At 40.4% G+C, this 21,644-nt stretch overlaps 1 protein-coding gene across 2 annotated transcripts in view; it reads left to right on the forward strand.

Annotated features, from left to right (window-relative positions):
* The window catches only part of LOC101164014 (double-stranded RNA-specific editase B2), a 230,620-nt gene that overhangs the window by 176,116 nt on the left and 32,860 nt on the right, over positions 1–21,644 (forward strand). For both annotated transcript variants that reach the window (XM_020712719.2, XM_020712721.2), the window contains exon 4: positions 5,266–5,380. In XM_020712719.2, coding sequence (XP_020568378.1) covers positions 5,266–5,380 — 115 coding nt within the window. The remainder of the gene's footprint in view (positions 1–5,265; positions 5,381–21,644) is intronic.

Consider the following 21,644-nt stretch of genomic DNA (forward strand, 5'->3'; position numbering starts at 1 on the left):
GAAGACATACAAAATAAGAAAAGCATAATGTTTGTCGTTAAGGTTAACAAAAAAAAAATGCATCCACCAAACCTTTTTGTCCTTCTCCCTTGTGGATGAGATGGTACCTGTTTGTATTCTCACCAGCCACTGTTGCTAATTATCTGTGTGTGATTCAAACACCACATGTAACCATGATAACCCATCTATACATGGCTCCTACCCTAAACGTCAATGATTTCTTTTTTTTCTTTTTTTTTACATTTTTCCTATCTGATACAATAATTGCTCTGATTGGTTATCTTCTTCCATGACCACCCAGCAATCTGTGGAGACTACCTTCATCTTTAAACACAAATCGTAGATGAGCAGAGGCTATGTGGGACATAAAAGTCAACATTAAAAGAGATATTTACTGTGGACATCGGTTTCTTTGTTTATGGAGGAGTAGAAACAGTAAAACAGTACAGGAACAGAAAACGTAACAGCAATTATTTACTGTATCTTTTATCTTGGGGAAAATTTTTAATTACAGAATATGGGTTTGGAAACGTGTTTATGTAGAGTTTTTGTGCAAGTAGATGTTTTTTAGTTTACAAATAAGTTAAATAAATCCTGTTTTTCTCTTCATCCAGGCTGGTTAAAAAAAATAATATTTTTTTTTAAAACATGCCAAACTGTCTTTTCATTACCTAACAAACTTTGCTCCCACATTACGCAGCTAAAGACAAAGTAAAATACAGAACACTCAAAAACCACTGAAGATTACCTGAAAAATAAACTGCATCCACTGCAACGGTCCAAACATATCATTTTAAAACAAAACAAAAAAGCTCCTTTTGTCATTAACAGCCAAGAACACTCTTCTTTGGCATTTTTTAAACAACCATGAGATAACTCTATCTACAGAATATAGCAGACGCATTTAGGAATTTCAGTCTGTTGATGCTTAGACCAGCTTGGATATGCTTTCTGACAGCATATCTCCAATCTTAACAAGGTCCTTTAAGGATGGATTTTTACAATAAATCAAGACAGCCCTTGAACATTGGAGTTTTAGCTCCAGTGTTGACGTTCTTTCAACGACAGTAACTCTTCAACCTTTTACGCAATTTACGTAATCTCATTGCATTTTAAAGCGGGGAAACAGTGCTTCGCGCTGATATTTAACACTTTACAGTAGGGATTGCATAAACAGCAGAAGAGTTAACGGTAGTTCAACGAGTAGATCTTTGGTGTTAAAGGGTTAACTAAAATGACTAACATCATGATAAGTCCTTTTTAAAACCATTAAAAATAAAAGCAAAAGCTTCTTGACTGCAGATCTACAAAATTCTTCTTAAATGTCTTGTGTAGTAGAGCTTTGCCAACCTTGATGCTCTCCAGAGGGGGAGCGAGCCGCCTCCTCCTGCTGGGGTGACAGGCCGCTCTGTTGGTCTGTCTGAGCGAAAGAGCCAGATCCTTGGCCTCGTTTTTCTGCCACATTAGGGTCCAACACTCAAGGTGGCGTTTCCCGCAGAGGAAAAAAAAAGAGTGTCTGCGTGTGTGTAAACACATATTTCTATGTTTGTATGTGTAAAGGAAGCAGAAAGGTGTTCACAAGTGTTTAACTGGTATAAACGGAGAGGCTCAGAAGGAAAAAAACACAGCTGCCTTTCAGATATAATGAGGGTCCAGACTCGCTGGTGGTCCACTGTTTCTGATGCACCACTGCCCTCTATCACACAGTTTAGGAGGAAACGACAGGGGGGTTAAAGGGGGAAGAGAAAAAGATGAGACGTAGTGAAAAGGATATAAGAGGAAACATGAAATAACAGAGTCAGAGGGAGGGGAGCAGAGCCGAGCTGTTTGCCAAGGTCTATTCCACCTTTGCTCTGCTGGCCTCTCTGAGCCGCCGCCCCCTCTTCCCCTCGTAATGTCTTCAATGAAAAGGCCGGTGGGAGGGACGGAGGACCCGACTCCGGGTTCACACCACCACTGACACCAGCCGACGCTGCTGCACAGAGCAGGATTCTGTTCAGATTAATTGGATGTCACTTTGAGGTTCAAGACATGAGCCTTTTTCTCCAGTGGCAAACTATTTTTTCTTCGTTTGCTACTCTTGGTGCTGTAACATTTCCCTGTGGAGAAGCACAAAGTACTGTACTTTTATTATTGTTTTTTTAATGTTTCTGGTGAATCTTTGGTGGCTAGCTAATCCATGAATCTCAATATACCCCATACAATTAGCCAGAATGAAAGTTAGCATCTTTAAGTCTTGTTTGAATGGAAGAAATAATAAAAATGTTGACTATTTCTGATCCCACAAAGGTTTCTCTAAAATGTCAACACTTTGCAGCTTTTAAAAAGACAGAAATATGATTTTACTCCCACGTTTCATATTCAGCATTACAGAATGAAAACAAAGATCTGCTCAAAATCTGAAATTGCCTCTCAGAACACAGAACTCAGTGCGTTGAGAAATTAAAAAGGATACAAAACTGCACAGAAAGAAACTCCCAAAACACTGCAAAAACTGATCTGTGCCATAGAGATGGACCGCTGTATAGTTAAAGAAAAAAAAGACACAACGTAGAACATAAAGATGACATTAACCCTTCAAAAACAGAGATGTCCCCTGCGACATCTGAATAACACACCCTCTGCCTTAACACTTTTACTGTTTACACATTTATTGTAATCTTAGTGGAAGCTGACGTGGAGAAAACCACCTTTTCTTCACAACAGAATCAACTAAGCATGTGGTGCCTTCTGGTCCCTATGTCCATCGTTTGAAACGTTTGATTGACAGATTCTCCCAAGCCGGCTTTCAACTGCTGAGCAAAGAGATGAGAGCTGAAGGCGTATTCTATTGGACAGATAATAATGTTACAACAGGGGGTTATGACTCTTCTGACACACAAGGTGTATAGTTGAATAAACTCCTTTTTTGGTATTAAGGGCTAAACTTTATTTATATTAATTATATTTGTAACTGTTTTTTGTTGGACCGGATGGAAAAGAAGAGGAGTTCGAGAGTTACAATGAACGCAGTTAATAAAGTCTTCTATATGACAAAAGTAAAAAAAATAGACAATTCATTGAAGGTGCGCCTAATAATTCAGTGTACCCTTTAGTGCGGAACAAAATATCTCCATTGTCTTCTGTTTTGTAGCTTCTCTTCACGATAATTAAAGAACCTGAAAAGATTGAAAATAATATTTTAAGGATGTTTTTAAACCCTAAATAACTTATTTAGTAAATGAGTGTGTAATCTGGTACCAACACATGAACTAGTTCCTCCCCTTTAGAAATGTTTTTTACCAGTCGATCTGGATTAAACTGCAAATTTGTGCACAGAATCATTCAAGTTTGGTTTCTCCATGTCTCGTAGAAGCGCTGTGGGATTAATAAGAGTCCAGGTGTGCGGTACTCAGATGACATGGCAGTCCTGAGAAGTGTTGTCTCTTAAAATAGCTTCTGCTCTTAGAGCTGAGCTCAGGACAAACAAATCATCTCAAATGCTGAAGAAGAAAAAAAAGAATCCTGCAGTGGAACAAAAGATGATGTTTTCTGCTCTCCTGCTGGCTGCCTGTTGGTAAAGACGACTTGACTCAGGCTTGACTTGGAAAAAGAAAAAAATCCTTGTGACTTTCCGCCACTCTTTTTAACTCATTCCTTAAAAGCTTTATGTTGACATCAGTGTCAGCTTGAAAATGTGCGCGCTCCTGCATGCGCGCATATGGAGCTGCGTGCCACCCACTGCACCACAAGCTGTGAGCAAAGCCAGCCTCTGTGACAGCTTTCCAGCTCTGATGAGGATTATAATGTTCAATATGTTCACTAATTCATTCACTCTCTTTGCCGTTTGGGGCTCTAATCTCCCTCCTCCTCCCTCACGTTTTATGTATGTCACTGATGCAACTGTTGATGTCCTTTTAGCCGTTTGGGCCTCAATCTGTCGGCTCTGCTGCCATTCTGCCGCTGTACACTTGGCGCGGCGGCAGCTCAGGAACTAAGCCCTTAATTATAACTGGAGTAAAGAGCTGTAAAGCTTCAGATGGGTGTGAATGTGATGCACATAGTTGGGAAACATCTGTTGAAGGTTGGAGATTTAGTGGGAAGTCAGGGGACTTTTAGGTGGTTAAAACGGGGCGAATGAATTTACTACAAAAACCACAGTTTAGCAAAAAAATTAATCGAACAAATACAAACAGATTTCGATTTGTTGGCTCGTAAATATCACAAATAAGTTTTTTTGTTGTTGAAAAGAGAGCTCAAGCTTCCAAAGAGCTCCTGAGCTGTCAGAGAATAAAATCTCTAAAAATAAGTAAAATTATGAAACACAAAGCAAGAGGGGTACGCCTTCAGAGTGGAACTTTTAAAATATTATATACAGTTAATTCTATGAATAGCTGGGCTTGCTTTATATTGTGATAAAATATGGTTCAAATCTCATTGGCCCATTTATAAAAGCTCAGCTAAATGGACAAGTTTATTATTTTAAACCTGCAGGTTTTTATTGATTGTTTCCTATTGCATTGCATTCCTGTTTTAATAAAAATTACGAATGTTATATTGACAGTTTTTAACCCGAAATATGATCTCAATCAAAAGCATTTCTTTAAAGGCCCACTCCAGTCATCTATTTTCAAAGCATTCCCCGAGTTTTTTTTAATTAGCTTTATATTGCTTTTAGCCAAAAACCTGTGGTGTTTTGTAGGACATAGTTTCTGCACAGCGGCATGTAGCTCATTAGAAATTCACCTCTGTGTTGTGGGTGGCGCCATTGGTGCTGTGCAACGCCGCCCCCCATCTCCTACCTGACAGCCCCTCACACCTCCAACCTAACATTAGCGGCTCAACAAAAATGTCCACAAGCATTATTGAAGCTATCCAGCCGTGCAGTTTTGAGCCAGATACCAGCGCATATGAGGAAAATAAAGACATTAATGGATCTACTTGTTTACAAATGGATGCATCAGAATGGAGAGGAACTTGTAGCCCCCACATTCTAGTATCACAAATGTGATTTTTTTTTTTGTCATACCCCGATTCACAACGATTTGAATAAAGAAATACTCAGAAATTGAATTTTAAGTTTAATTTTCTGTATATGTGTCCTCCCTCATTGAAAAAATGTCACAAGAACTTTTTAAAAACACCATTTTCAGTGGAGTGGGTCTTTAATTGTTGGCTAAATAGATACAAGGAAACAGAAAATTCCCTTGAAAGATAAAATCCGAAACTTTTTCATGGATTGTTTGAAGCATAATTGAAAGCAGCATCTGTGTTGGTTTTTTTCAGGATTTTGCCGATTCAGTATTTTACCTGGTGAAGGAGAAGTACCGGTTGCTGGTGGGGGGCTGCAGTCCCGCTCACACTCGACACAAATCCCTGGCAGGCATCGTAATGACCCGAGGTATGGCAAATTTCATTGACTTTTATATATGACTTTGAATTATTGAAGTGGTGCAATATAGAGGGAGTGAGTGTGGGTTGGGTGGGCCAGGAAAGATGACGGGAAAGAGGATAGTGAAGGAAATGTGTGACTGAGAAAGAAATAAACTGAATGTGGAAGGACAGGCAGAGTTTCTATTCCATGCTGTGTCTCGTGCTCATGCAGGGGAGAACACCGTCAACCTGAATTATTGACTATTCAGGGTCTCTGAGGAGAATGAAACACAGTAGCGAGTGTCAGTCATCCCCACAGCATGCTGGGCTCACACTCCTCGGGAAGCTTTGACAGGAATTCCAGAAGCCACAGCGGGAATCTTAACTAGATCAGTTTAATCTGAAACCTGACTGAGTGACACGAGCGAGACGCCGACAGGTGGAGCAGGAAGTTTCTCAGTGATGCTCTCCTGCAAACAAAAGGAGTTGCACCCTGTGTTGCTTTTTGCGTCTTACTGTGTTTAACCCACACCTGGGTCTTTATAGCATGACGGCAGTCATTCGTGTTCTCACATCACATTTGGAAGAAACCGTCATTTTTCTATGTGAAGGGGGACTCCATTCAATCATTTTTTAAATGGGTATGTGTGTTTTTTTCTCTCATATATTAAAGAGGTGTTTTAAAAACATAAAAGTAGGCTAAAGATCCACTGAACATGTTGAGAAGAAAAAAAAATGGCTTCAAAATGTTTGGTATGTAGAACCTATCTCCGTGTGTCAAACATGGTGGTGGTAGGGTTATGATTTGGGGTTAAATATAGTTACTACCAGTTAAAAGTTGATCTGAGTAGAAAGCGTGAGTCCAGATCAACCCGAAATCCACCAAAAAATGTTTTAGCAAGTCAAACAAGAACATGGAAACAGAAAAGTTGTGAAGTAAACTCTTTCACAGCCTTGGAACCATTCAGCTGTGTTCACGCCAAACTCAATTTGCACGCAAGAGACTAAAGACCATGTTCAGCTGCCATCAGAGGTCTTGCAGTGTTTTGAGCGTCGGGTCTGGTGCGGCGAACTAGTGGCAGCGGGTTTTGGAAGTCCTGGCCAGTGTGGCACGTTGCATTGTTTCCAGAGTTAAAATATCTGATCTTTGGTAATGAATTTGCATCGCCTCCGTCAATCAGGAACTCAGCTTTTGCCTGTTGATGATGTAATCAGCAGGTGGAGTTCAAAACAAACATGTTGGAGCATCTGATCATTCTCCTCCTAAACTGTAGCGAGACAATAATAAAAAGGTCCTATAATATCATTATTTTCTTTCTTGGACTAATGCAGAACAGCAAGTCGTCAAACTGGGTCACAGAGAAACGAAAATACTGAAGAACGGCCGTCATTCTGTGGGACTCTGAATGATCTCATGAACACAGACATGCGTTTGTAGAACTCTCCAAATAAAAAACGATAACATCTTAACATCATCCATGTTTTCAGGGATGTAGCAATGAGGCAAAAAACTTTGAAAAGTAGCTCCTCCCACTAGTGTCAAGAGCACCAGTTAAATGAACACACTTTTGGACAAGCGTTGGGCAAAATATTTGATGTTGTGAATGCAGCATGTTCTTTCCTTTTTCTTTATAGAATTTAAACAATCTGTATATTTATATGTATATAAATATACATTTATATTTATATGTATATATATATATATGTAAATTTATTTGTTAATTTTCCTCTGGGTGTGCCTTTTTTACACCAAACCGAGATTAGAAGAAAGTGACATGAAATAACAAAAAAACAACGACCGCCACCGATGCTGTTAACCTACAGGGTGTCGGTGGAAATTTGACTACTGTTGGTGGAAGAAAGAGGGGAGGCAGAAGGGTCCGTGGCCAGAGAGAGAAGGGAAAAGGCAGGAACATAGGTTTGAGAATAGGGACTCTTAACGTTGGCACAATGACAGGGAAAGGCAGAGAGCTGGCAGACATGATGGAGAGAAGGAAGGTAGATGTACTGTGTGTGCAGGAGACAAGGTGGAAGGGCAGCAAGGCACGTAGTATTGGAGGAGGATACAAACTGTTCTATCATGGTGTTGATAGGAAGAGAAACGGGGTAGGAGTGATTCTGAAGGGGGAGTTTGTAAACAGTGTTCTAGAAGTGAAAAGAGTCTCAGACAGGATGATGAGCCTAAAGTTAGAAATCGAAGGGGTGATGGTGAATGTAGTCAGTGGGTATGCGCCACAGGTTGGCTGTGACTTAGAAGTGAAGGAGAGATTCTGGAGTGAGTTGGATGAGGTCATAGAGAGTTTTCCCAGAGGAGAGAGAGTTGTTATTGGAGCAGACTTTAATGGGCATGTTGGTGAGGGCAACAGAGGTGATGAGGAGGTGATGGGCAGGTTTGGTGTGAAGGAAAGGAATCTGGAGGGACAGATGGTGGTGGACTTTGCGAAGAGGATGGAAATGGCTGTAGTCAACACTTACTTCCAGAAGAGAGAGGAACATAGAGTGACATACAGAAGTGGAGGTAGGAGTACTCAGGTGGACTACATCCTATGTAGACGAGGTCATTTGAGAGAGGTTAACGACTGCAAAGTGGTGGTAGGAGAGAGTGTAGCCAGACAGCACCGCATGGTGGTGTGTAAAATGACTCTGGAGGTCAGGAAGAAGAAGAGAGGGAAAACAGAAAAGAAGACCAAGTGGTGGAAGCTACAGAATGAAGAAACTTGTGAGGAATTTAGGCAGAAGTTGAGGCAGGTCCTGGGTGGTCAGGATGAGCTTCCAGAGGACTGGGAAACTACAGCAGAGATTATCAGGGAAACAGGTAGGAAGGTGCTAGGTGTGTCATCTGGAAAGAGGAAAGACGGTAAAGAGACTTGGTGGTGGAATGAGGAAGTACAGGAATGCGTCCAGAGGAAGAGGTTGGCTAAAAGGAAGTGGGATGTAGAAAGGACTGAGGAAGATAGACAGGAGTACAAGGAAGCGCAGCGTAGAGTGAAGAGAGAGGTGGCAAAGGCCAAACAGAAAGCTTACGATGAGCTATATGACAGGTTAGACACAAAGGAAGGAGAAAAGGACTTGTACAGGCTAGCCAGACAGAGAGACAGAGATGGGAAGGACGTGCAACAGATAAGGGTGATTAAGGACAGAGATGGAAAGGTGCTAACAACCCAAGAGAGTGTACAGAAAAGATGGAAGGAGTATTTTGAGGAGCTGATGAACGAGGAAAATGACAGGGAAAGAAGGGAGGAAGATGTGGTTGTTGTGGAGCAGGAAGTAGCAGAGATTGGAAAGGATGAGGTTAGGAAGGCTCTGAAAAGGATGAAGAGCGGAAAGGCCGTTGGTCCTGATGACGTACCTGTGGAGGTATGGAAGTGCTTAGGAGAGACAGCAGTGGAATTTCTAACAAGGTTGTTCAATAGGATTTTAGAGAGTGAGAAGATGCCTGAGGAATGGAGGAGAAGCGTTCTGGTCCCGATCTTTAAAAACAAGGGTGACATGCAGAACTGCAGCAACTATAGAGGAATAAAGTTGATGAGCCACACAATGAAGCTGTGGGAAAGAGTAGTGGAAGCCAGGCTTAGGAAGAAGGTGGAGATTTGTGAGCAGCAGTATGGTTTCATGCCCCGTAAGAGCACCACTGATGCCATTTTTGCTTTGAGAATGTTGATGGAAAAGTACAGAGAAGGTCAGAAGGAGCTGCATTGTGTGTTCGTAGATTTAGAGAAGGCGTATGACAGGGTGCCGAGGGAGGAGCTGTGGTACTGTATGAGGTCGTCTGGAGTGGCAGAGAAGTATGTCAGAGTAGTTCAGGACATGTATGAGAGAAGTATGACGGTGGTGAGATGTGCTGTAGGTCAGACAGAGGAGTTCAAGGTGGAGGTGGGACTACACCAAGGATCAGCTTTGAGTCCTTTTTTGTTTGCTATGCTGATGGACAGGCTGACAGACGAGGTAAGACAGGAATCTCCCTGGACAATGATGTTTGCGGATGACATTGTAATTTGCAGTGAGAGTAGAGAGCAGGTGGAGGAACAGCTAGAGAGGTGGAGGTTTGCTCTGGAAAGAAGAGGCATGAAGGTCAGTCGTAGTAAGACAGAATACATGTGTCTGAACGAGAGGGATCAAGGTAGAAGCGTTAGGTTACAGGGGGCTGAGGTGAAGAAGGTGCAGGAGTTTAAGTACTTGGGGTCAACAGTTCAGTGTGATGGGGATTGTGGAAAAGAGGTGAAGAGGCGAGTGCAGGCAGGTTGGAGCGGTTGGAGGAAAGTGTCAGGAGTGTTGTGTGACAGAAGAGTGCCAGCAAGACTCAAAGGGAAGGTGTACAAGACAGTGGTGAGACCAGCTCTGCTCTATGGGTTAGAGACGGTAGCAGTAAGACAGAGACAAGAGGCTGAGATGGAGGTAGCAGAGATGAAGATGTTGAGGTTCTCCTTAGGAGTGACCAGGTTAGACAGGATAAGGAACGAGTACATCAGAGGGACGGCTCATGTTGCCTGTGTTAGCGACAAAGTCAGAGAAGCCAGACTGAGATGGTTTGGACATGTTCAGAGGAGGGATAGTGGATATATTGGTAGAAGGATGTTGGAGATGGAGCTGCCTGGCCGGAGGGCAAGAGGACGGCCAAAGAGGAGATATTTGGATGTCTTAACAGAGGACATGAAGTTGGCTAATGTTAGGGTAGAAGATGTCCATGATAGAGTGAGGTGGAAAAGGATGATTCGCTGTGGCGACCCCTGATGGGAAAAGCCGAAAGAGAAAGAAGAAGACATGAAATAACAAAAAAAAATGTTTTGTCTGCATGGTGTTTGGAAAGAATTGGTGTCATAGAATTCCAGCCGGGCACAAACAGCAATTACTAATTTCTCCTCCATGATCACTTTTACAACAGGTACCACTTCCATGAAAAGGACGCCGTCCATACGTTACTGCCAAATCTGAGTCCCTGATTGGTCAAAGTTTGACCTGGTTTAACTTTCAAGGCCAGCGCATTTTGTACGTAGAGCCAGAAAGCGGTTGTAGAAACTTGCGTAGAGACGCTTGAATGTGAGAGTTTTGAACACAAAGCCTAAAACACGCGTTTACCTTGCTTTGCAAGTGGTTGCTTGAACACACCTTGCTGCGGACGGTGTGAACGTAACTTATCAGTCTGTTTGCCTCATTTCGTCAGGTAAAGAAAAAATTAAATATGATAAAAAGCCATGGTTCTAAACAGAAGGCCTTCACCTTTTGTGGAATATGATATTAAAATGCCTTTACACACGTACAGAGGAGTGTTATCTGGCTGTGTCGCTGCAGGCTGTGGGGGTGAGGAGGATGGGGGTTCAGTGAGAAGGGATTACTATCTCTGTCTTTGGAGTGCTGCAGCTCATCAGTTTAGACTTCAGTGAGATGGGCGCTCATCCGGACCTAATCCAATCCTTCTCCTCTCTCTGGCTCCCAGTAATTGCTTCTGTTTGTTTATTAATAGCAAGCGTTATCTTCAAAGATCCAGACCATAGGCTGCCAAGTATTCACAGTGAGGCGGCGGCGATGGCGCCGGCTGCTGCAGCGGCCAGCGTCTGAGCAGCAGACACCAAACTTGACAGGAACTCTGGGGAGTCCTGAACAGTCCCGCCTTTTCTCTCTGTCTCGAGAATATTAATCGGGGTCTGTCTTTGAACTGGAGACTGACAGCGACCACCCCCACCCACATCCACCATCCTCACTGGGGTCCAGCTGCGACAGTTGAGCTCCAACCTGAGCGAGATTAGATCCAGACAAGCAGCAAAGGCAACCAGGGCCTCCTTTGAATCGATGGAGATGGTAAACAGCGGTCACATGTGCTCACAGACAGCGGGAATCTGGATTTTTCCACTCTAAAAGAAGAAAAACAGCAAAACAAAAATTTATTTGCTGAGATTAGGCAAAAATTCCTTTTCTAGTGTTTTTTTATCGAGCAGATTGACAAAAACAAAGGAGCAAGAAGGGGACGCACATGAATTCAGAGAGGGAGTACCAGTAAATGGATTCACACAAGTTGATTACAAATAGCAGTTGAGCTCTGAATCTTCATTTCCACTTTCAAACAGGCCTTTTTTTCTTGGTTCTTATCTGCTTTTTTTTCCAGAAACCACATACTGTGACTTTCAAATAACCACATAGCTTGTAGAAGGTAAAAACAAATATAGAAATATTTTTGAAGTGATGCTGAGATGAGCAGAGAAATTTTTACAAAGCAGCGACCGGCTGGGCCTGTTTTAGCGTTTTGAAGTACTTTACAATTTGCTCAGGGTTAACCCCTTGACACCTGAATTTATTCCTGCTCTGAAAAATAAAATCACTAATTTGCTTTCAAGTAGATGCTAAACTAAGGTAAATTTGGAACCAAAGGGATTTGTGAAGTTCATCAATAGGCGTCAAGGAGTTAAAGCAAATAAAGATTCTTCAAGTTTGTTTTTCCCCGTCTTTCTGCTGCCACTCAGGTTTTTCCACACACTTTCTGTGATTCAACAGCAGTCGGGTGACATTCAGCGTAATCATCTAACATCTTGTGATGAAAAAACACATGAAAGACGGGTCTACCGGAGCCCAACCTAAACAGCATATAAATGAGTTGGCATATAAATGGCATATAAAGGTTGACCTTGGGAGCTCCTGGTCGCTCACAAGAAAATGTTTAAATGCCTGCTTTGAGATAATGGTTGCCCTATTAGGAAACAATTGCCCGGTTTTACTGCCACCCAAAATGAAAAAGACTCCAATAATAGCTTCTATCATTTGCAGCTGACAGCTGTTATAACAGATCATTGAAAAGGTCAGTATCGTGATTTTTTTTTTTTTTTTGCGACACACATTCTCATGTTTATGTTTTTTTCTTTTTCTTAATCCCACAAATGTGCCATGGCGCCATGGTGAATGAATAAAATACCTCATCTTTCCTGGTGTGAGCTTCTTTGCTCTAGCAGCTAACGGTTCCCCGCCTTTAGCCGTCTGAGCGTTAAGCAGACACGGGCTAAAAGTAACTGCAAAAACTGCAAAAACTTCTCTTTCAAAATGGAGAAAAAAGTGAAAAACTTTTTTTTTTTTTTACTTTTACATGTGTTACATGTAAAAGTACTTTTACATGTGTTACATGTTTTTATGTCTCTGTGTCATCGGCCTCCATCTCCTCCTTTGGGCAGCCTATTATGCCAGCATGATGGTAGCCCTGACTGTTTCTTTCCATTCAGTTGAATTCTCAGGATGGACCTTACTTTGTTAACAAAGTAGGAGCCACAAAGGAAGTCTTTGTTACCACCTAGGCACCCTTGCCCAGTCTGAATGATATTCCAATATCATTGCTGGAGATCCTAGATTTGGAAGTTGATGTCTTATCCACTCAAAAGGATGTCATCTGTGGACAGGAGGTGGGTGAGAGTTGCTCCATTCAACTCCATGCTCATGAATTGATCCATGCGCCTGCTCATCTTAATGATGTCACATTTAGCATTCATGTAAACCTCTGTGCTTTAACTCACAAGTAAACTCCAGTTGATCACAATTAATTTATGCTCTTACTTTTGTGTAACTATGCACTCTTGGTTATTTTTAGAATTATATTTAAAGCCATAAATATAAATTTATGTAATTGAGAAGACCTTTCTATTGTGACCTCTGAAAGGCATAAAAATATTGTTTTGTTTGGTTATTTCTTTCTCATTAAAAGTACCATTTACTATCCTGATGAGTTCACTAGGAGCTTTAAACATAGAGGTCATCCAAACACAAGTGTCCCTACAGATGAAGCAACAAAACAAGAAAAACATGACAAATATGCTCCTAATTATTCATAACACAGAAACAAAATCTCCTTTTAAGCCTTTTTTGGGGGTGTTTTGCAGCATATATCAAGCTTTTATTCAAAAACATTGCAATCTTTTTATAGCTAAATGCTTAGTCCCAACTGGCCTTACGGGTGGATATGGGGTGTCTGTGGGACAAAAATGTGCAAACTTGTACGAAGCACATAAGTGGTCCACACTAAATTGTCAAGGTTGTGGACCGCTATGTGATCCTGAGGAGCCAAAATGTTCATGCACATTTTCTAAACTACAAGCAACAGGTTGTAGCAAACACTTTAAAAAGACACAAAGGTAAAGTAAGGGTGAAACAGGTGAAACACAGGCGTGTTGTACACATTTTTCTTTTTTTTTTTACCCCCCAAAAATCCTGCAGACTGGACAAGGAGTCCATATGTTAACGAGATTATGGTGAGCTACTTGCCTACAGCCTGACTATTAGAAATGAGGAAATTAGACTATCAGAGGGTAGTTTGTGTGTAAATGCTACAGGTGTCCTCAAGCGCTTAGGTATCACATGTATACCCCCATTAGTAAGAAGTACGCTCATCTGACTAACAACTAAAGTTTGGCATAAGGGCATCATATGATGGCATCACCCTTATGTCATGAGTGTGCACAACTTACACTAACCTTACAGAAACGTCACGATATACTTACCACACACCATTTTAATGATGTCTCTGAAGGTGGCCTGTATGTGCCTCAAGAGACATATGTGCTCCTCTTAAGATGCGGCCACTTTTCTCCACGACCCTCCACAGGGCTGAGAACTCAAAAACCTGTACGGATCAACCGCCATACAAGTGCATGTGACTTAGAGTAACTGTGTTTAACTAATGGTCTTTATTTCAGCTGAGTCAGAAAAGTCCAGTGTAACCCTTGTACTATTCTAGGCACTTTAACATTGGGAGTTGGGTCATCTAGACCCACTAGACAGTGCTCTGAACCTTTTTTCTTCAATGATTTGTGATCTTCACTGGTGTCCATGGATTACATGAAATCTTTCCACCTTTTTCCACCTTTATCATGGTAGGGAGAACACGTCAATGTAAGGGTGGGGTCATCTAAGATAGCACAAGGGTTAAATCATCATTTGCAGTCATATCAGTGAGTCTTTATAGAAGACCTCAATTAAAGTAAAAAAGAAAACCACAAATAAAATGTTAAAAAAAAAGTCCAAATAAGTGAACCCATAAAAGTTTCACTGCCATGTTTTGAAAAAAAAAATTCTTTGTTGAATGAAAACTATTGAACCTATTTTGCTTTTACTGATCTGTTTTGACAATGAATCTCATTTGCTTGTTATTTCTGCACTACCTTTTTGTTAAGTTTCAACTTTTTTTTAGCACAGTTGTTAAAATACAGATTGTTGTTAATTAACTTTTCTAATTAATGCAAAAATAAATCCTGAAGTGATCCCATGTGCCACCTCGCAAATCCACTGAGAACGTGTTTACTGTAAATTCTTCATGTTCATTAAATATTCGTAAAAAAATGTGTTGTCAAAGTAAGATTTCACAGCTCATAAATTCACAGTCGATTTATCATTTCAGTCACTTTGTAATACTGCATTTTTTTCTTTTTTTAGTATTCACTGAATATATGCAAAATTCAACAAAGCAGCTGCATTTAAAAATATTTTCTTAAGAACGAGGAAAGCTACTTCTTTTCAAAGTTTAACATTTATTTTTGTTTAAAAAAGTTTTGATTTCTGATTTTAAGCACCTCAATGATGTTTTTCTCCTAAAACATATGTACTAAATTGACCCACTTCCTTAGAAGAAATGCAAAGGGGAACAGTATATTTACATAAATCTAGTTTAATAGCGGCAGAAATGTGAGATGATTTTTTTTTATTTAAAATAAATAAATGTCTCCAACTCTCTATGTTACCATAGAGATGATGCCAGATGTTTGTCACCAGACCTGCAAACTTGAAACATTTCTATAGAATCCCAAAAAATGTGATTCCAAATAAAAATACATGACAATATCTGTAACTGTGGTGCAGAACAGTTGACCTTTGATCAGAAGGTGGTAAGATTAGTTTCCACCTTGCCTGCCCATGTCTCAGTGTCCCTGGGCAATTCATTAAATTCCACATTGCTCATGGTGGTTATAGGTTGGCACTTTGCATGGCAGCAGAGCTGCCATCAGTGTGTGAGTGTGAGTGTATATGGGGGAATTGGACTGTAAATCACGTGGTAAAAAACGGCAGAAAAGCACAATTGACCATAAAGTTTTAGATTTTCCCCAAAAGAATTCTGTTGTGTTTAGATTTTTGAATAGACACTTTTACAGGGCTTCTCTGTGGTGACTTATCAAATGAAATATGAAATGGAATGTGACCATGAATAAAATGAGAAAAAATAAAAGTGATTTAAAAATGGCTGTATCAAAAATAAACACTCATTGCTATGTAAAATTAAAAAAACAATAATGTAAACCAACATGGAAATAAGTGGGAATACTCCAGAATCCTGATATCAAAAAATGTGTCATTTGGTAGGAAATAGTAGTTCTATTGATATTTCTATACTATCATCAATGCTGATATTTTCAATAGAAAAAGAAATAAACTCTTGCATCGTTATTGGACTAACACTGCTATGATAATGTTGCAATGTGGCCCAAGGCCTGCAACTCAAGGCTATGGAGCCACGTGTGGTTCTTTGACCTCTCCTTTGTGGGGTCGTTTATCTTTCTTGTTGAAGAAAATTAAATGTTTTTTAATTTGTAAAAAGTAAAGTATTTTGTGGACTAAATGGCAAACCCAAATTGTCAAACTTTATTCAATTAATTCCAAAACAGTTGCAGGACTACGTATCACCCCACCAAGCTCCTGACTACAGTTCCCTATAATGCTCCAACGATCCATCAAGTGGTGCAACTTTTTAGTTTACCAAAGTCAAACATTTGGACAGATTTTTGACCGCAGTGTAGTAGTCAGTAAGCACAGCCAGAATTCATATTTAGGCCTGATTATAAGGCAGCCTGACTATTAATCTTTATTTAATTAGCTTTGATTTCATTTCATTTTTTAGATTTACTTATTTCTGGTTGAAATGTACCAAGGATAAAATAAAAACCATGCCATTTTTTATTTTATGTTATTTTGTTTGTCTCTGCTGACATCCTACCACTACATTTGCTGCATTGAGATGATCCTGTTGTACAAGGTGTCTTTTATTGAGAATAGTCATATAAAACTCATTAAAACAACAATAGCTTATTTATCATTATAACAACATAAATGCAAATCAGTGTCTTACTTTTCTAAAGGTTGAGCAAAGACTTTGTGCCTTTGTCTCTGTAAGTGTTGAAGGTCTTTTTGCTGGTAAGAGGCTGTATTGCCAAAGTTTTGCCATGTTGTAAACTAGTATTGGTGGGGGGCAGAACTTGGAGTAATGCAACATTAAGCAGAAACACAGAGAAAATGCATATGCTGTTCCTGTTTGAAGAATGTGTTGACTTACACTCTAATATAAGAGAAGATGAAAAAAAAACTGCTTCAGCAAAAATTAGATGCAATCTTGATCCTCCACTCTGCCAAGAAGCTTTTTTTTGTCTGTAGAGCAGCTCTGCCTTTTAGTCTTTGAGAACAGCTGCAATGTAAGGACTTTATTAGAGGAGACACAAGGTTTTTAGGTGTGAGGCAAAGGATGCAGGTAAGCAGAACAGAGCTCTGCTGCACCACTCCAGGGGGGCCTAAAAGCATCAGGAAGAGCTTATTTCAGTCTCAGGTGCTTACAGGGGTCACAACCAATGAAATCACCTCACTAGAAATGTTTTTATTCAAATTAACGATAAGTTCTGTCTGGATCTCAGTGTGGAATAAAAATTTAACTTAATAGCACTCAGGCATCTGATCTTTAACATCATTTTTATTGAACGGTAATCATTGTTTTTGCACAGTCTACCTTCTATACAGAATGGCTGTGGTGCAGAGGTAGAGCGGTCAACCTCTGGTGATAATTCAGCAGGTTGATTCCCACATACAGTGTTTCCTTGTGTTTCGTGGGAGTTAGCCATAGATTAAATCTACAAAGTAGGATTACAGATTTTTTAAGGCAGTAAAACTCCTCACTACACGCTCTCTATACTTTTCCCAGACCGACAAGAACATTTTTACACTTTTCTCTTTTGTTTAAACTGTCAAAGTTCAAACCTTCACAGAAAGAAAAAGTCCAGTATTATAGAATAAAAAATAAATACCTGACTGTGATCTGAGATTTATGTAAATTTGGTAAACTGGACACATTCTGTACAGGAGACACAGCTTTGAAAAGATTGGTTGACTGTAATCGACAGCCAATCAGAATGCAGAACACAATAAGCTGTTTAAAAACAGAAAAAGCATGCAAAATTTCACTAAAAAGAAATCTCTTGTGCCTCTTGTGTTGGACATAATTTACTTCTACAACATGGGGTTTTGAATCTTCTGACACAGCAGATGTATATTTGAATAAACCCCTTTTGTAAATTATACTAAACTTTATTCCAATTAATCATATGTATAACAGTTTTTTGTTGGACCGGACAAAAAAGAAAAGCGGGGAAGAAGAAGGAGGGGTGTTGGGGGGGAGGGTATGGAAGGGGGGAATAAAATCATAAAGCATAATAAAGCAACAAGTTGCTGGATGTTCATAATCATTATGGTCAGGCTAAGAAGTAAAACAAATCTAAAAGGGGCGGGGCCTGTCCACACACTTTCAATTGTTACTAACATATCTGTTGGCTCCAGTAACGTTCACATACATACAAGGGACTTTGGCCCTTAAAGAAGGTAGAAAAGTGCTTTAATGAGTTACTTTACCTTCATGTGTGTCCTGCTGCCAAAATCAAAAAGCCATTTTCACAATACACAGGTTGCCATAGAGAGTGGTCTCTTTCTGTCTTCCTGTTTAAGGTCTCTAACAGTACACTGCAGTTGCCATAGCGAGTATTTCCAGGTCTGAGGCTGTGATGAACATGCTTCCTGACAGTGTTGCCCCCCCCCCGGGGCGTGTCGTCTTTGAATCACCAGCAATCAACAGATGTATCTGTGTGAAGAGTGCTTTAGGCCTTTGACACTCCTCTACTTTGTTCCCTTTTTACTGCCCCCCCACCCCACCCCCCACCGCATCTTTATTTATTTATTTATTCAGATCTCTGTGATGCTGCTGATTATTCCTGCTTTTAAAAAAGCAGCGCTGTGCCGGTGGGGCTCCGTCCCCCATCGCCTCCTTCTCACTTGCCTTTCTTTCATTTATCTCTCCACCTCTTCCTATGCGAACTGAAGGCAACCTCATTGGCAATTTCATGGGAGGGTAGCGAGCAGCGCAGCAGGAATTATCCACTGCAAAACTGATCTAAACAATCGCAAAGTGGAACGGCAAGGAGAACGCAGGAGAATGAAATAGGGAGAGTCTGTTACCTTTTTGAACTTGCTTTATCACTGAGAAGGGAATTGGACTCTATTGCCTGTAGGGAATACTAAAGATAAACTCATGATATCAAGATTTATCTGAAACGGAACATTTTTAGGTACTGCATGTATTTGCATAATAGCGTATTACATTTCACCTGTCATTTCTCTACTTGAAGCTTGCCAAGAGTACCCTCATGCCGGGCTATTTGGTCCAAACCGTTTTGAGTATTTTGTTTTTGGGTTGGGCCTTGGCAACAATCGTCTGTCCAGATGGATTTGGGCTGTCTGTTTGTGGGGGGGGGCACAGTTGGACCTGTACAGGGCACACAAGTAGCCAGCAAAAATATCAAAGTCGTACCAAGTCTGAGACTGACATGGTTGGTACATTTAGGCGAGCAAACCTGTATAAGCCATGCAGGGATGCCATACATTTTAAAAAGGAAGACCAAACAGGGAGCCTGCAGAGCGAAAATGTTCGTGCACATTTTCCACTATGTTCACGCTGCTAGCGACAGGTCATAGTAAACACTTAACCAACACAGAAGGGTGAAGTAGGTGTGACGCAGGCATTAATCAAGCCCCAAAATCCAGCGCACTGCACAAGAAGCCTGTTATTCCCGTTCAAGTGAAAAGTGTGCGATCCTTGCGCGTTTCTTGCACGAAACCATAGATTGTTTGGCTATCCTACAAACAGTTCCTTATTACCTGCACACCCTGTGTACAGCATTGGCATGCAGTCAGTAAGAAGCCTGTATGTGTGCCTTACTAATGGCTATAGTGTGGCGTACGGGCATCATACAACAACATCACTCATACGTTGTATCCTTACAAATACTTCACAATACTTTTCACACACACAACAATGGTTTGTTCAGGACACTTCTTAACATGGCCGCACTACAATCCTCCACCGCTCATTCCCCGCTTTCGGGTGCATGTGTGTACTTTGTTTTTGCAGGTATAAAGTCACACCCAAACAAAGTTTGGGGATTTTATTGCAAGTGAACTCTGGTGCGGTTCAGACTTATTTAAGCTCGGTTAATGCACGCTAAATCAATGTTTATGCGTAGCTAGAACATAAATTTGCTGGAAAATGCGCAAAACCTTAATTACACCCGTTGTCCTAAGGCAAGTAATAACAAAAGAAACACAGACATTAAACACAAATGACAAAAAAAAGTAAAAGCATAAAGTGTACACAACATAAAACAGCATAGAGTAGACGTGACCCCAAAACTTGATCGTTTACCATGACAAACAATAATGCACCTGAAGGATTATGTGAAATATGACTACATGTCTGTTTTTTAACCAATGCTTTAACCTCTGGTTTTCAATCTTCCGCAATTTTCACAGTTTTTTGAAGTAGTCATCCAGCAAAAACCAAAAAGGACAAAAATGTTAACAAAAATGTTTTCAATTGTACAAAAACAGTCCTAAAACTTTACTTTTCCTATTAAACTGGCACTTTTGAAGCTCACAAAATGTTTAAAAATCTGATTAAACAGACTACATAATATTCCCTTTAATTATGCTGAACAAGAAATATGATTAGGCAAAAGCACACAGAAAACTAAGGTGTGGGTTGCTTTGCCAAGAAATAATAGGGACTTTGCAAGAACCTTAGATGCACATAAATTAAGTAATTTGAAAAGGAGAACAAATTCATTTCCAAAAAGGTAGAATTTAACTATAAATAGGTTTTTTTCAGAATATTTTATAGTCATGCAGTGCACAATGAAATTAATTTTCCAGCAGCTCTTTTTAATAAATACAAGTAAGAATGACTGTACAGTAAAAGTATGTAGTATGTAGTTTTTATGCGTTTAAGGTTTAATGGCTGACGAAGTATGCATTATCACTTTTTAACGCACGCCGTGGAAGCCTGAACCGTCCGACGCGTTAAAAAGTGTTATACCATGGTCCGGGTGAACACTCGATTCTGATTGATGATGTCGCGCCGCACCACCGCTGCAGTCAAGAGTCAGCAATATATATATGTTGATCTTTCCGATGGGTTGAATAAAGCATCAGTTCAAAGAGGAAGTTCACCTCTTACTGCTTGTTTTTGTCCAAATGATGAAGCAAAAGGTTTATTACGGATGGGTTTAGTCAACCCATCGGAAAGATCAGCATATATATATATATATATATATATATATATATATATATATATATATATATATATATATATATATATATATATATATTTAGATATATATTTATTTATATATATATATATATATCGCCGAATCTTGACTGCAGCGGTGGTGCGGCGCAACCGGGACTATTTGTTACGTGGTGCACCGCACCCCGTGGAAGCCTGGTTGCTTCCGTGAAGTGCGTTAAAAAATAATAATGGACGCTTCGAAGGCCATTAACCCGCTTATACCATGGTCATACAAAACATTTAAGCTAGGTGACCGGAACTTCTTTTTTCACCGTGCGGCTATCAGGCTTTAACGCACACCCAGCAGCCAATCAGAATCGAGTATTCACTCGGACCATGGTAAAAAAATGATTATTGCACAATAATCATTACAATAATCAACAACAAATTTTTTTGTTATTTACATGGAGAAAAACTGAACTTTTCCTTCTTTTTTACTCATGTTTCCCACACACAGACACCCACACACACACACACTGCCCGTGCTCTGCTCTTCCTCTACGTCTTGCCTTCATTGCCCTCCTTCCTTCCCCTCATCAGTGGAGGTGTCAGGACACTGTGCCATCTGGGCCGGAGCTGATAAAAGCTCATGTGCTGGTCTGCCAATGCCTGCAGGTCTGCCAGAAGTCAGTGAAGCCTAAATTTCAGAGGCGATCCGGGAGATTTCGTTGCAGCCATGGAAGGAATGGCAAGCTGATCCACCACCCACAGCTCCCCTTTACCTTCCTTTAGATCCCTTCCGTCTGTCCATCACACGCCCCTATATGGGGAGAATTCCTGACAAAAAAGGAGTCACCTTTCCCTCAAGACAGCCAGAGAACGGTTGTTTCTTTGGTTTAAGATGGTTTCTTTTTTATATATAGAGGTGTCAAAAGGGCACAGGGTTTTTTAGAAAAAA

Source organism: Oryzias latipes, chromosome 20, assembly GCF_002234675.1.
Source record: "Oryzias latipes chromosome 20, ASM223467v1".
NCBI classification, from domain to species: domain Eukaryota; kingdom Metazoa; phylum Chordata; class Actinopteri; order Beloniformes; family Adrianichthyidae; genus Oryzias; species Oryzias latipes.